Source organism: Mesoplodon bidens, assembly GCF_964165515.1.
Source record: "Mesoplodon bidens genome assembly, chromosome: 9".
NCBI classification, from domain to species: domain Eukaryota; kingdom Metazoa; phylum Chordata; class Mammalia; order Artiodactyla; family Ziphiidae; genus Mesoplodon; species Mesoplodon bidens.
The window spans coordinates 50,998,374-51,014,457 of record NC_138166.1 but is presented as its reverse complement, the minus strand read 5'-3'; the positions used below and the strand labels follow the sequence as shown (position 1 = coordinate 51,014,457).

At 36.5% G+C, this 16,084-nt stretch overlaps 1 protein-coding gene across 7 annotated transcripts in view; it reads left to right on the top strand.

Annotated features, from left to right (window-relative positions):
* The window catches only part of AKAP9 (A-kinase anchoring protein 9), a 153,217-nt gene that overhangs the window by 130,818 nt on the left and 6,315 nt on the right, over window positions 1-16,084 (top strand). For 6 of the 7 annotated variants that reach the window (XM_081243399.1, XM_081243398.1, XM_081243403.1 and 3 more), the window contains 9 exons: window positions 2,769-2,913; window positions 5,849-6,068; window positions 7,209-7,359; window positions 8,874-9,542; window positions 9,776-9,981; window positions 10,302-10,407; window positions 11,916-12,098; window positions 13,170-13,370; window positions 14,469-14,701. In XM_081243399.1, coding sequence (XP_081099525.1) covers window positions 2,769-2,913; window positions 5,849-6,068; window positions 7,209-7,359; window positions 8,874-9,542; window positions 9,776-9,981; window positions 10,302-10,407; window positions 11,916-12,098; window positions 13,170-13,370; window positions 14,469-14,701 — 2,114 coding nt within the window. The remainder of the gene's footprint in view (window positions 1-2,768; window positions 2,914-5,848; window positions 6,069-7,208; window positions 7,360-8,873; window positions 9,543-9,775; window positions 9,982-10,301; window positions 10,408-11,915; window positions 12,099-13,169; window positions 13,371-14,468; window positions 14,702-16,084) is intronic. The other variant, XM_081243401.1, reaches the window with a different exon arrangement.

Here is a 16,084-nt window from a genome sequence, read left to right as displayed (position 1 = left end):
CTATGTATTGTTGACTCATTAATATTGATCTCATGGCCAACAGCATTATAACTTAAACCTAAACAAAAATTTTCTAACACATGCATTTTCTCTGTAATGTATCTTTCAGCCTTCTTATGCTTAGGCATACTAGACAGTACTTCATATCTATGCTCGGGGACCATTTTAAACAGCAAAATCACCAATAAAAAGCACAGAAGTATCAAAAATACAGCACTAAATAGATGGCAAAAAGGACACTTGTTTATAGTATAAGAGATGAAAGAAGGCGGCAGAGTGTCACTTTGTTCGACTTCAGCTAGGAACATGCACATGTGGCAATTTAAATTTTTTGCTGTTGTGTGCACATGTAGGAGACTAAACGTAAGAGCACCGCAAGTATTGAATTAAGGGTTACAGATAAATTTTAATGAGTAGGCAAATTCTTAAATACGTAATCCACAAATAATGAGGCTCAACTGTAATAAAGAAAAAAGAAATTAGTGAAATGCATACACTTGTACAGTAGAGAGCATAAACACGTTGAAAGTTGATTCTTTGAAAGGTGAATAAAATAGAAACTTTTCTGGAGAATAGGTTAAGGAAAATGATAAAGCACAGTTTTTTAAAAATTAGGAATAAAAACGGGATTATAACTAAAGATATGGCTGAGATATAAAAGTAATAGAATACTATGAATAATTTTACATCAATTCAAAAACTTTGGTGAAATGGGCCGATATTTATTTATGAAAGCTCATTCAGATCCAGCATTCCACTCCTGGGTATATATCCAAAAAAAACAAAAACAAAAACACTAATTCAGAACGATACATGCACTCCAAAGTTCATAGCAGCATTATTTACAATTACCAAGATATGGAAGCACCCTAAATGTCCATCAATAAATGAATAGTTAAAGAAGGGGTGTGTGTGTGTGTGTGTGTGTGTGTGTGTGTATGTATCTATGCGCCCTTTCTTTTTATTAAAAGGCTAGTATAACCCTGTTACCAAAATCAGACAAAGATAATACAGGAAAGAAACTTTATGGGCCTATTTTATTCATGAACATAGATTTTATTCATAGAACATAGCAGAAATCCTAACAAAATATTAACAAGCCAAATCCACCAATGCATATTTTTTAGAGACACAATCACCTTATACTTATCCAGGGATGCAAAGGTAGCGTACCATTAAGAAAAATTCATGTGACTGATCACTTTAACAAATTAAAGGGTAAAAAACCCCAGTGATCATCTCAAGAGATACAGTGAACAAATGAATGAATGCATTTCATATTTTAAAACACCTTAAAACAAATAACAAACTAAAAAAAAGGAACTTCATGAACTATATAAAAGGTATATCTTGCAAAAACTACAACAAGCATCATATCTGATAGTTAAATGTTAAAAACATTCCTTAACAAAGGGTTAAGTAGTTTGCTCAACCTTATCCTAAAGATGTAGCTAGAAAAGAAAAGCAAGAGAAATTAAGTAAGGGTAGGAATAGGGAAGACCCCCTCATCCACTTACATAGAAAACCAAAGAGAATCTACACATGTAGATTTTTTAAATCGATAGGAAAGTTTGGTTATGTTGTTAGATGTAAGATCAAGATGTAAAAATCTTATTTCTCAACAACAAACAAAATGTAATTTTATTTATTTATTTACTTTTGACCGCGTCACATGGCATATGGGATCGTAGTTCCCGGACGAGGGATCAAACCCACACCCCCTGCAATGGAAGCATGGAGTTGGACCACCAGAGAAGTCCAAAATTTAATTTTAAAAATAATTATTTACAGTGGCATTAAATGGACAAATTCCTAAAAGTATACAAACTACTAAAACTAAGTCATGAAAAAATAGAAAATCTGAGTAGATGTATAACAAAGAGTTAAATTAGTAATTTTAAAACTTCTCACGAAGTAAAGTTCAGTATCAGACGACTTCACTAGTGAATCCTACCAAATGTTGAAAGAGGAATTAATACCAGTTCTTCACAAACTCTTGGAAAATAAAGAAGGAAACACTTCCCAGCTCATTTTATGAGGACAATATTGCTCTGATTCTAAAGCCAGACAGAAATACCACAAGAAAATAAATCTACAGACCAAATATCTAATGAGAATAAAACAACCAGTGGAAAAATGGACAAGTGATAGATATGCGCTCATGGAAGAAATAGAGAGTATCCAATAAATATATGAAAAGATGTTCAGATAAAATGTGCTATAATTCATACTATGGAATACTATATAACATTGAAAATGAGTGTGAATTATAGCTGTATGTGTCAGGCAGGATGGTTCCCCAACATGTTCGGTGAAAAAGGCAAATTAAACAAAAATGAATACAGTATGATGCCATTTATATAAAGTTTTAAAACAGAACTGTATATTTTTAGGATATGTGTGTGTATGTACAGAGTACATGAAAATAACACCAGACTTAGAATTTGGTTGTTTCTTGAGCAGATGGTGCAGCGGAGGATGTATTCAGGGAGTTGTACACAGGAGACTTCAGCTGTATAAGGGCTGTTTCTTAGGCTAAGTGCATGGGTGTTTATTATATTATTCATCATGTTTTATTGTGTGTTTAAAGAATTTTGAAATAAATGTGGAAACTATTATCTAAAAAGTAGATCCCAATGAGCAGGAAGAGAACATTAGTAACATCTTCCCCAAATTTTAGCATGTCATTCTTCTTCAGACTTCCTGGTTGTTAATTTTATTGTCTTTACAACTTTCTTGATTTTCTCTCTTTTTTTTTTTTTTTACAGGGTATTGAATATCGAGCAGCCATGGAATGCCTCCAGAAAGCAGACAGAAGGAGTTTGTTAGCTGAAATTCAAGCACTGCATGCTCAGATGAATGGTAAGAAAATGACTCTGAAAAGAGAACAAGAGAATGATCAACCAAGCCAAGGTATGCTATATGATAGGCTCATGTGGTGACACAAATAGGTGAAATGATTTCACTTTATTATTATTCAGTTAAAACTCATTTCTTCTTAGTCAAATTTTCTTCTCATTCTCACATCAGGAAGTTAATCTACATTAATTACTCTAGGGATTAAAGGAGTGTCCAATTTGTTTTAAGAGATACATATGTGTGTGTGTGTGTCTATATATATATGAATACACACACATAATATATAATTTTTTTTAGAGTTGAAAAATATCTGTTTACATTAGGGTTCTCTGACCAGGCAAAAACTCATTCTCAGCTTTGGGAATGAAATAAAAAATGCTCAGTTATGCTGTGCCATCTAAGCTTATTGCTGCATCTTAAAAGCAACAGTTCTTGAATTTGGGAGGAGGAGGTAGTAGTGGAGGTAAGGGGGTTATTGCTCAGTCGCAAGAGAAAAAATGCTGTGTGCACCAGACAGGCTGGTAAGGACATGCTTTAAAATAGCAAAGGACTTTGCTTTTATCTCCTGTAGAGGTTGAAATTGGCTTTAGTTAGCTATGTGTGGAGAGAGAATGATGGTTAACTCTTACAGAATACTTTAATCCAACAGACAGCAATTTTCTGACATATAAACAGATATATTTAACTTAAAATGAATAAGCATTGCCTTGATCAGGTTGTTTTGCCCATTAAGTTCCTTATCTTTCTTTGTTTTGAAGCTCTATGTGAGGATAACCTAAAAGAAAAGGAAATCCTCAATGGAAGTAACGATTTCTTTTTAATACCTTTTTTGTGTGTGTGAACTGTAACATACATACAAAAAAGTGCAAAATGCAAAAATATACAGTATAAAAACTATTAAATGAATACCTGTGGAAACCTCATCCATGTCAAGTATTCCAGAATTCCCCTTCTGCTACTCTGTAGTAATATAGAACACATCTTCCTCTGTGGTACCCTAGAGGTAACCATTGTCCTGATTTTTTAACTGCCTATTTATATATTCCTAAACCACGTAAGTTTAAGGTTTTTCTTGCTCTTGAACTTTATCACTCTGTATATATTTGCGTCTTGTCTCTTTCACCTCTCTATAACATTCTTTGAAGTTACCACATTTATCTCTAGTTCATTCGTTTTTGTTACTGTATAGAATTCCCTTGTGTGAATATTTCACAATTTATATATCCATTCTGCGGTTGAACATTTAAGTTGATTCTACTTTTTAGCTACTAAATTCAGTCTCTTCTACACATTGTTATGCCATGTTTCTGATGCATACATGTATGAGTCTTCTGGATACATACCCAGGAGTAGAATTGCTAGATCATAGAATACATATCATCAAATTTATTAGACAATGCCAGACTGTTTTCCAAAGTGGTCATATCAATTTGTGCACTTTCTAGCAGTACATGAAAGTTCTGTTGCTTCACATTTCTGCCAAAAGTTGATATCGTCAGCCTTTTGTTGCCAATCTTGTGGGTATGCGGTGGATTGTTGTTGTGGTTTTAATTTACATTTCTCTAATAACTGAATTGGCTTATTTGTGGTATGATTATTGGGTAGCTGGATTTTTGCTTTTGTGGTATGCTTGTTCAAATCTTTCACTTTTCAATAGAGGAATCTTAAATTGAGCTGCAGCTGGAAATCATTAGAGATTAAAGTGAAATTTTTCATCATATCTAGTGAAGATACATACATGTCTTTGTCTTCATTTCTGTTTAATATAAAGGTAGAAACACCTATACTTTTGCCAATTTTGAAAATTATACCAGTCTCACATTTGTCATTGAAAAGCTGAAGAATTTAAATATCTTTAAATATTTTAGAAAAAACAGGTATAATGAGGTTACAAATTAAATATATCCCTTATATTTAGACATAGGATTAATTGCAGATTATTTTTGGAGAATTTATTAGTATTTTACTTAACTAAATAGGACCCTGTTGAAAGCTTAGTTAGTATCATAGTATCACATAGATACATATTTATAAATGTAAATCCTTAGACTCTACTCTCTAAGAAATAGTTTTAAAAGCCTCAATTAACATGAATACTCTAAAGCCAATGTAATTCCTGTCTCCTGACATCGGTAATATGAATTGTAATAGGAAGTAATGAACTTTGATAAAATGTTTTAAATTAAAAATACATTTATGGTAGAATAGAGTAACAGAAGAACAGAGTAAAAATCACCCCTGGAATCACCTAAATCCTAAACTAATGACTATTAAAACCCAGGAAATATGTCTCCAGACACATTTCATTGTGCATATGTACATAAGTTTATATTTTTTATAAAAATGGATCCTGATGTATATATTTCGTTACATTTTTTTCATTTATTATCCTTAGGGATTTAAATATTTCACTTTGTTTTCATTGTGACAGACATGTAGCAAGGGTTCGGTATGTTTTTAAAGAAAAAACCGTGATCCAAAATGGCGTTTGGACTTCCCACTTTTGTTATAATGCAATTCCTAGGGATTGTCTGCGAAGGAGGGCTGAACAAAACAAGCAAGCAGTGCTAATCGTTGTAGTCAGAGTTACGGGGTGACTCCTGCAAGTACTTCGGCTATCAAAAATCATTGGAATTTTTTAGTGTGAGCTATCAAAATTCTGAATGAACAAATATAAGTTCCTATTTATAGTATTATGTGAACACCTCGTTTTTTTTTTTTTTTCAAGTCTTGTATCCAGTAATGAATTGTTAAGTTTTTCATCCTTATATATTTATACAAAGTTCTGAAATCTTGACAATATAGCAGTACGAGGAAAATATGCATATGCATGTATTTATGTAAATTGCTAACTTTGGGGGCTGTAATCTTTTCGCATTAGCTTTATAGTAATCTCTTAAATAACAAGTCAGTTATTATCAACAAAATATTTATAAGCCAAATACGAGTTGCTAGATCATATTTTAAATATTAATAAATTTTCATTTAGAACTCTTGGAATACAATATGCAGCAGAAGCAGTCTCAAATGCTGGAGATGCAAGTGGAGCTCAGCAGTGTGAAAGACAGAGCAACAGAACTGCAGGAACAACTGAGTTCTGAGAAAATGGTGGTTGCTGAACTGAAAAGTGAACTTGCACAAGCTAAACTGGAACTGGAAACAACACTCAAGGCACAGCATAAGCACCTAAAGGAATTAGAGGCATTCAGGTGTGCCAGGCTTCCTAATTATAAACCTGTGTTAGTGAACGACTTGGAGTAATTTTGTCACAGACATTGTGCAGATCTTACAAAAATGTAACATTGTATATAATATTTAAATAACATGAAACTGTTACTTATAGGAAAAACTACAGTGGAAAGGAAGCACCCAAAATTTTTCCAAATGATAAACTCATGATTAGGTATTTTGGCATATTCTCTACGTGGCTTCAGTTCTGTTTGAGACTTGTTGTTGTATAAGATACATAAATTTGACCTTCATTTTACCACCAAGTAATTTGTAGTGATATTTATGATCTCAGTGGAATTCATGGTTTAGTTAGCTAAAATACACAAAATTTTTTGAAGATAATGCTTGTAAACAGGATAAATTTGTTGGTGTAAATACTGAGATAGTCTGCTTGTCAAGGACACATTACAAGTATAGTCATTATTTTGAACTTTTTCACACACAAACGATGGTTCTTATGTTCAGTAGAAGTTAAAGGAAATTTTTTTTCATATTATTTTGTAACAATAAATTGTTTACAATGGTAAATAATAACTAATAGTTGTATTACTAGCAACAGTTAATTTGACTGAACCACAGTCAAAAAATCTTCAATCTTTACATGGTTTATATTTTCCTATTAGCAGGCTTATATTTTCCTATTAGCGAGTTTATTTTTTTATTATTATTTTTTTAAATTAATTAATTTATTTTTGGCTGCACTGGGTCTTCGTTGCTGCGCACAGGCTTTCTCTAGTTGCAGCGAGCGGGGGCTACTCTTCCTTGCCGTGCACGGGCTTCTCATTGTGGTGGCTTCTCTTGTTGTGGAGCATGGGCTCTAGGTACATGGGCTTCAGTAGTTGTGGCACGTGAGCTCAGTTGTGGCTCATGGGCTCTAGAGCGCAGGCTCAGTAGTTGTGGCGCATGGGCTTAATTGCTCCGCAGCATGTGGGATCTTCCCGGACCAGGGATCGAACCCATGTCCCCTGCATTGGCAGGCGGATTCTTAACCACTGAGCCACCAGGGAAGCCCCACCTAGTTTATAATATGCCACCACTTTTCAGTGGAAGCTGTTCTCTCTCAATAATATACTTAGTCAAAGTAGTTTTATGAAAGTTCATTTGTCTCTGTGATTTAGGTTGGAAGTTAAAGATAAAACGGATGAAGTACATTTGCTTAATGACACATTAGCAAGTGAACAGAAAAAGTCCAGAGAGCTCCAGTGGGCTTTGGAGAAAGAGAAAGCCAAGCTGGGACGCAGTGAAGAGCGGGATAAAGAAGAACTTGAGGTATCGTTATCTTTGTCTTTAAATGTCTGTGAAAAAATCCAGTGATAGAAGAGAGACGTTCCTCTTCCTAAAATGTTGACCATAGACTCATTATTAGGTATAATAAGTCATTCATTATGTGTTGAATATTATAATGTTATCTAAAGTATTATCAGGAATTGCTAATGGTATGATCTTTTTTTGTTTTGCTGCATCCAAGGATGCATAGAGACTGTTGTGCTACAGCATGTGTTTTAGGAATTTGAATTAGTGCATATGTAATTTGATAAATATGGCAATTGTGTCTTTTTAACGCAGAAGTAGTTTAGGTTCCTGTTTTCTCCTAGGGAAGGAGAGCAGCGATACTTTTCTGGCAGCAGGAGCCCTTGCTACTATATTTTAAGACGCTGGGCTCTCTCCCAGAGAGGCACACCCCAGCCTTGCACAGCTCACAGCTCAGAGCAGGTTGTACTGCAGGCAGTGCCACTTTAACAGTTCCCCCTGGCTCGGAGCTCTTCTTCTATCCACATAATCCTGGTACTTGCTAGCTCTGTGCTAAAAAACTGTAGCCAGAATCCAGATTTTCTGCCCTGTTACTTTTTTGTTTTTTTTTTTTTTTAATATTCACCATGGACGGTAGCCTCCAGGCACAGTGAGCTTTCTACCTAGCAAGGACATGTTATTTCCTCAGGTATTGATTACTATTTTTTTAATCATTACAAATTTTTATAGGTTTTGAGTAGTTTGTCCCTAACCCTGCTCTCCTCATAAGCCCTATTATTTTTAGTTATGTGGTATGGTATTGGAAAATTCAAAGGTTTTCAGGAACTCCCATCACATTATATCAGAAATACTTTTATTTTCTTTTTTTTTTAAACTTTATTTATTTTATTTTATTTTTATTTTTGGCTGCATTGGGTCTTTGTTGCTGTGCGCAGGTTTTCACTAGTTGCGGGGAGCGGGGGCTACTACTCTTCGTTGCGGTGCACGGGCTTCTCATTGCAGTGGCCTCTCTTTGTTGTGGAGCACGGGCTCTAGGTGCACGGGCTCAGTAGTTGTGGCTCGCGGGCTCTAGAGCGCAGGCTTAATACTTGTGGCACATGGGCCTAGTTGCTCCACGGCATGTGGGATCTTCCGGGACCAGGGCTCAAACTCGTGTGCCCTGCATTGGCAGACGGATTCTTAACCACTGTGCCACCACAGAAGCCCAGAAATACTTTTATTTTTAAAGGTTATTAATCCTAGAAGAAATGTACTCTGCTTCATATTTCTTAACCAGATATGATTAGTGTTGGGAGAGAAAGTATTACGTACCTTAGCTCTATTTTGTTGATATTCTTTGACAGAAATCAACTGGCTGTCCAAATAATTACACTCTAACCACTGAAAATACAAGTTAGTAAATTGGATAATCAGTTCTTTTACCAGATACTATCAACTTAGTATTAATAAAGGCACAATTGTATACTTAATGTTATTGCAAGTATTCTCCATAGTATTAACATAAATTCTTAAATTCAACTTTCTCCTACAAGGATCTGAAATTTTCACTTGAGGGTCAGAAACAAAGGAATATTCAGCTAAATCAACTTTTGGAACAACAGAAACAACAACTAAATGAATCACAGCAGAAAATAGAATCACAAAGAGTGCTACATGATGCCCAGTTATCCGAAGAACGAGGTCGAAACTTGGAGCTTCAAGTACTTCTTGAATCTGAGAAAGTTCGAATTCGGGAAATGAGTAGTACCCTGGATAGGGAGCGGGAATTACATGCACAACTACAGAGCAGTGATGATAGTGGGCAGTCTCGGCCATCCTTACCCTCTGAGGACCTCCTTAAAGAGCTTCAGAAACAGCTAGAGGAGAAACACAGTCGCATAGTTGAATTGTTAAATGAGACTGAGAAATATAAACTGGATTCTTTGCAAACAAGACAGCAAATGGAAAAGGATAGGCAGGTTCACAGGAAGACACTGCAGACAGAACAAGAGGCCAACACTGAGGGACAGAAAAAAATGTATGAGCTTCAGTCCAAAGTGGAAGATCTTCAGCGCCAACTGGAAGAGAAAAGGCAACAGGTTTATAAGTTAGATCTTGAAGGAAAACGACTGCAAGGAATTATGCAGGAATTCCAAAAGCAGGAACTAGAACGAGAAGAAAAACGAGAAAGTAGAAGAATTCTGTATCAGAATCTTAATGAGGTAAATTGACATTTTGTTTTAAAATATTTTTTTAAAGAATACTGTAGCTGTTTGATCATTTAATTTTGATATTGGATTAAATTATTTAAATAGCTATGTACAAATCATTTAAAAATGAAATCTATAGAAGCTTATTTGGAATAAAAACAATAACTGTGTTCCCCTAAGAAAGAATGTGATGTGCTATTTATTTTATAATGATTGCTTTTTCTTTTTCTGTCCAAAATTGCCAGCCAACCACTTGGAGTTTAACCAATGATCGAACCAGAAATTGGGTTCTTCAACAGAAAATAGGAGAGACAAAGGAATCAAGCTATCCTAAAATGATTGAAATGAATGGAGGAGGAGCTGGCTATAATCATGAATTAGAAATGATCAGACAAAAACTTCAACGTGTGGCTTCAAAACTACAGCATCTAGCCCAGAAAGCCTCCAATAGGTTAGAATTTTCTGCCTGACCTTTGGAAATGGCATTCTTAGACAAGCTGGACAGAATCTGTCCCTCACTCTTAGCTAGCCAAGGGTGGGAAATTCAAATTTTAAAGTTAATTCATGTTTACATTAGGAGGTGATATTCTTTAACAAAACTCATATACCTGAAAACAAATATCGTTAACATCCTGACTCAGGGAAAGAGAACACTTAATGTAAAGGAGAAGTAAGAGGTGAAGCAGTGTTGCCTGATCTGTAATGTTTGTGTTAGTCAACACTGCTCCTTGAGATGATATATTTTGACTTTTTGCCCTTTCTTTTTTGAAGACTACAGTTTGAAACAGCAGATGATGAAGATTTTGTTTGGGTTCAGGAAAATATTGATGGAATTGTTTTACAACTACAAAAATTAACTGGCCAGCCAGGCGAAGAGGTAAGACTTTCTAAAAACACTTTGTATAGTATCGAGAGCAAAGATTTAATGGAAATTATATGAATCATTTGAAACTGGCACTGTACTTTCTAAAGAGTTTTAATTTTATCTTTTCATTTATTTAAAATGTTAATAATGTTAATATTGATGTGCTCAATATTATAATTATTATAATTATAATTATTATATTATAATAATGTTGCCTTTCCCCAATAGAAGATAGTGAAAGTTTGAGGGGAAACAAAATTATCATTATTGAATAATTATGGTGACTTCTTATTATATTATGATAAGTTTCTTGAAAGAATAGTCTGTCTTTTACCCTCATCACTCCATGAAACCACCCTCAGGATGCTACCAGTGTGTTGACAATTGACTAATCTGGTGAATCTTTTCAGTCCCTGTTGTTCTTGGCTTCTTTGTAGTATCTGACACTTTTGACCTCTTCCATTTTAAATACCCTCTCTTTCCTTTCCTTTTGTGTTAATATTCTCTCATTTCTTTCATCAGTCACCTTCATGAGTTCTTCTTATGCTCATCCATTTTTTTCCTCTAACTGTGAAAGCTCATTCATTCCCACAGCCTGAATTCTCAGTAGACTTAATTATTGAAAAAATACTTACATTGGGCACCTACTGTGTGCCAGGTACTATACTGGGTTCTGGGGCTATAGTGAACAAATCTGATAAAAATCTCACCTTTATGGAGCTTATCTTCTTGTGGACTATGGTTCTATTCTGAAACGTTTGTCCTGTGGTCCAGGTTTATATTTTCACTTAGTTACGAGACATCTTTCCTTTGGGAAACATACCCCATAGTGACCCCTTTAGGAATCTCACAGGCACAATCCAAACTGAACATCGTCTTCCTTTTCTTCTTCCTGTCCCAAACCCACATTTTTGGTCATGATATCACCCAGTTTAGAGAGTTGAAAGTCACCCTAGACCACTTTCCTTCATTCTTACTTGCACATCCAAGCAGTCACTAAGTCCTGTGCCTTCTACCTCCTAAGTGCCTTTAGTCATTGCCTGCATTCAGGCCTTCAGCATTTCTCACCTGGACTGTTGTCAGTAACTTCCTGATGTGTCTGCCTGACTTCAGGATCTTTCTTCTCTAATTTACGCTACTTTGCGCAGTACTATCAAAGGAATCTTTCTCGCTCGTAAATTTTGTTTATGGCATGCTCCAGCCTAAAGCCTTTCATGGCTCTTCACTACCTACATTTAGGTCTATTATCCATAAAATGAAAGCAACCTTTAATCTTAACAGGTGTGTTTTAGCTCCTTAAAAGCAACACACTCACGCTCAAGCCTTTGTGTCTTTACACGTGCTCTTCCTTCTGCTTAATATGCCCTTCTTTCCTGCCTAGCAGAGTCCTACTTATTATTTAAGACACAGCTCGAGCACTATTTCTTCATGAAATCTGTTGTTCTCAGTGACTTCACATTTTATATGCATTATTTGTAAAAGTTTGTGCTTATATGACCTTTTGCCATTTTGTCTTTTAGCCTACCTTAAGGTCCCCAAGTACTTCTTGTGGCTCATTAACTGAAAGACTACTAAGACAAAATACTGAGCTGACAGGACATATCAGCCGACTGACTGAAGAAAAGAATGATTTAAGAAGCATGGTTATGAAGCTGGAGGAGCAGATCAGGTGTTATCGACAGACAGGAGCTGGCAGAGATTATGTACGTCTGTTTTTATCATGGCAGCATACTAAGCATCTGATTCTTAGTAGGATCACTGGAAAATTTTATAGGAATGACAGTAATAATAATAGCTATTATTTATTTATGGGGAGCCTTCTCTGCCAGATTCTGGGTCATATATGTTCAGAATCTCTTATCCACACCCTGCCTTGCATTTCAGAAAACTGAAGTCAGTAGTCAAACCAAGATATACTTATCTCCAAAGCCAAGTACTTTGCTACCTATGGACCAATTGCAGATACATGTGAAGAAGTGTTCACATGTGCATTCTGCCTGTTCTTGTCAGTTATTTATCAGTAATTGTGTTCATAACTCAAGTGGAAAATGCCATTAAATTACATATTTCAGTCTAATAAACTATGGGAATTTATTTAAATTTTTTCCATTCAAAAACTACAAAATACTAAATTGCTAGCTCTGTTACCATCCATTATAAAGATAGGAAGGACCTGTAAGACCAACTGTGTGGTCAGATGCATGATAACACATCCACACAGCTTCTGTAGAGACCCACTTCCCTATGTACAAGTTGGGTTTTTTTTCCCCACTTCTCCAGTGTACTATTTCAGGCACAGGCTCAACATTTGAACCCAGATGGTCCATTTTTAAAGTCTACAAAAAAAACCAAGCAAAAAAACAGGGAATTCCTTGGTGGTCAGTGGGTTAGGACTCTGCACTTTCACTGTCGTGGCCTGGATTCCGCCTCTAGTCAGGGAACTAACATCCTGATAACCTTTATTGCAGCGTGGCCAAAAAAAAAGTCTCTAGACTTTTTTAGTTGAAAGCTCTACTAATCCAAACATCTTCTCTGGGGCCAGGCTTTCACACGGATTTTTAGTTGTAAAGTTAATCTACTCAGCAAGGTCATAAACTTAAAAGTTAGTGGATATTCTTTAATGTCAGTTGAGATTGGCTTTGAACGTCCCTGCCTGAGGTTGGAAAGCTGAGCATTCTATAACCCTCATAGGGATACCTTTAATATGTTTAATTCAGATTCTTCTTCAGAAACTTGTTCTTTAAAATCATGTAAGTAGGCTCTGGCCTCTGCAGTCTTCTAGGTTTTCATTCAGTGGTGGCCCCAACATTGAAGCCATCATTGCTTCAGAAAAAGAAGTCTGGAACAGAGAAAAGTTGACTCTCCAAAAATCCTTGAAACGGGCAGAAGCTGAAGTATACAAACTAAAAGCTGAACTAAGAAATGAAGCTTTACTTCAAAATCTGAGCCCTGATTCTGAGCACACCACTGTAAAGGTAGGAGACATCTTCCATCTAAATGTATACTAAAATTGGTCCTCTGCTTTTGCCTTATTTCATCTATCACTAACCTTAATTGTCAGACTACAGAATTTTAGGTGGCACTCAGGCTTTGTCTCTAGGTCTCTGTACTCAGTCTGTCATTGAATGCAGATCTCTAGCTGGTCACAAAAAAATTGTGGTGAGGCATGCCCAGGTTTGGGACCAGATTAAGTTCTATTAATGGTCACAGAGGCAGCACCTTGAGCTCATGGTCCCACTTCCCACAGTCTCATCCCTAAAAGACCAACAGAAAGTTAGCTTTTCAACTCCCAACAGAAGCTCTCTACTACTGTCAGTATTAGAGGATTATGCTCTGTAAGTGGTAAACCCTCTGAATAGTCTCTCTAATGACTAATGATGAATATTGTAGTACAACTACCTTCATCAGTTAACATAAAATCCAAAAAAAAAACAAGGAAAGAAAGAAAATGCTTGGAATATTTATTCCAGCTATGGAGTGAACATAAATTTATGACTCTTAAAGGGGCAGAAAACATTAACATTGAAAAAGTTAAATAGATCAGTGTTGATACTAATAAAGTAGCTCTATACAATTAAAAAAACTCAGGTGATAATGCAAAGACAAAAATTTTTGCAATGAATATGATTAATAGGAGCTAAAATCCATTCACTAAAGGTAGGCAGAAGTATAAAGGTTTAGCTTTACTTTTTACCTTTGCTGATAAAGTAGAAAACAGTGGGGCTTCCCTGGTGGCGCAGTGGTTGAGGGTCCGCCTGCCGATGCAGGGGACACGGGTTCGTGCCCCGGTCCGGGAGGATCCCACATGCCGCGGAGCGGCTGGGCCCATGGGCCACGGCCGCTGAGCCTGCGCGTCCAGAGCCTGTGCTCCGCAACGGGAGGGGCCACAGCAGTGAGAGGCCCGCGTACTGCAAAAAAATAAATAAATAAATAAAAGTAGAAAACAGTGATAGGGTACCTGCCATTCCACTACTGCCACTTTTGTAAAATAAAGTCTAGGTTATCTTCCCCTAGAGAACAGTTTGAATAACTGCTTAATAATGTCTTTACATTTTTCTTTTCTTTAAACATAGAGAATTTATGGCAAATACCTGAGGGCAGAAAGTTTTCGGAAAGCTCTCATTTATCAAAAGAAATACCTGCTTCTGTTACTGGGTGGGTTCCAAGAATGTGAGGATGCCACCCTGGCTCTGCTTGCCCGAATGGGGGGACATCCAGCCTTCACAGATTTAGAGGTGATCACCAACCGTCCAAAGGGCTTCACCAGGTTTCGGTCAGCTGTCAGAGTGTCCATGGCAATTTCGAGGTAAAATACTTGAAAGAAAATGCATTTTAATAGACTTTCTAAAGAGACTAGTTATTTTCAGTTCTCTCTCTTTTCTCTGCCAGTTGTGCTCCATATTCATATAGTATAAGACACTTGCTATCACTGAAACATGCCTACTTCTCTCTAGGTTTTCATCCTTTAGTCAGGGATACTTTATGTTATACTATAGAGAGCCTATGAAAAGGGCCCTCCCAGAGGCAGGCAGCCAGTGACTCGGCTGGGACATCCAATCTGGGTTGTCTCTCTTTATTTATTTAGTTAGTTAGTTAGTTAGTTAGTTAGTCTCTCTTTTTTTTTTAATCTGAATAAGTCCATGAACTAGTTCAGACATATAAATAAAAGAGATCATAAGACAGAAAAATGTTTTTTGAAAAGTTACTTAGGCTGACATACATTCATTTTCTTCATTACTAAAATAACTCACTCTCACAGCCCAGCTACAGAAAGCCCTGGCCTGACTCTGCATTGGACTGTGCTGTTGCTTTTGTCAATCCTTCTCTAGTAGTTCCAAGCTAGGAACTCTGGTGCTAGCTGGTATATACCCAGACACCTAGATACCTTCTCCATGCTTCCTCTCCCTTTTACTTCTATAGGAGCCAGACAGTCTCAAAGGAAAATTTTTTTTTAAGTATTACCCAATTCCGTTGTATTCAGGTTATTTACAAGTACCTCAAAAGACCACGAAGGCAGAATAAGAGGTGTGATTTATGTTTTTGTGTGCTGGGTAGCATCTGCTGGCTTTCAGCTCCTCACTGCCCTTCTAGGCCAGCCTCCATACTGCCAACGGCTTACAGCCTGCGGATTGTGTCTCCCAGACTCCTTGCCAAATGGCGTCCTTTTTGGTTCTGTCTTTTCTTGGCAGTAGCACAAGAATTAGAAGGTTGGAGAAAGCAAAGAGCTTTCCTTCCTCATCTTTTTGTCATCTTTCATTCCCTTCATCACCTTATACAGCTTGTACAGGGTTAAGTGCTGGGAGATGCATTGATAAAGAAAAAAGACGTAATCCCTGCCTAAATCCCTGAAGGCAGCTCACTTTCTAGTGGGGCATACCAGTATGCACATGACTTAGGAGACACTAAATGACAGATCACAGGAATTAGCTATTACTTTCGATTTCAAGAATTCGGGAAGGCTCCATGAAAGCCAGTTGCCATTGAAGGACTTCACTTTTTCACCCTCTTTTTCTTGACCTCTTATATGTTTATTGTATTTTGAACCTCCTAAAATTGAGCCTTGAAAATAGTTGGAATTAAGAAGTCAAACCTGGTGCTCCAGAAAGCTCTTTGGGCTAGGACGGGGCAGGCAGCAACTTGATACAGCTGGGCTGTGACACAGCCTCCCCTGTTCCTTTTGAAGCCAGCA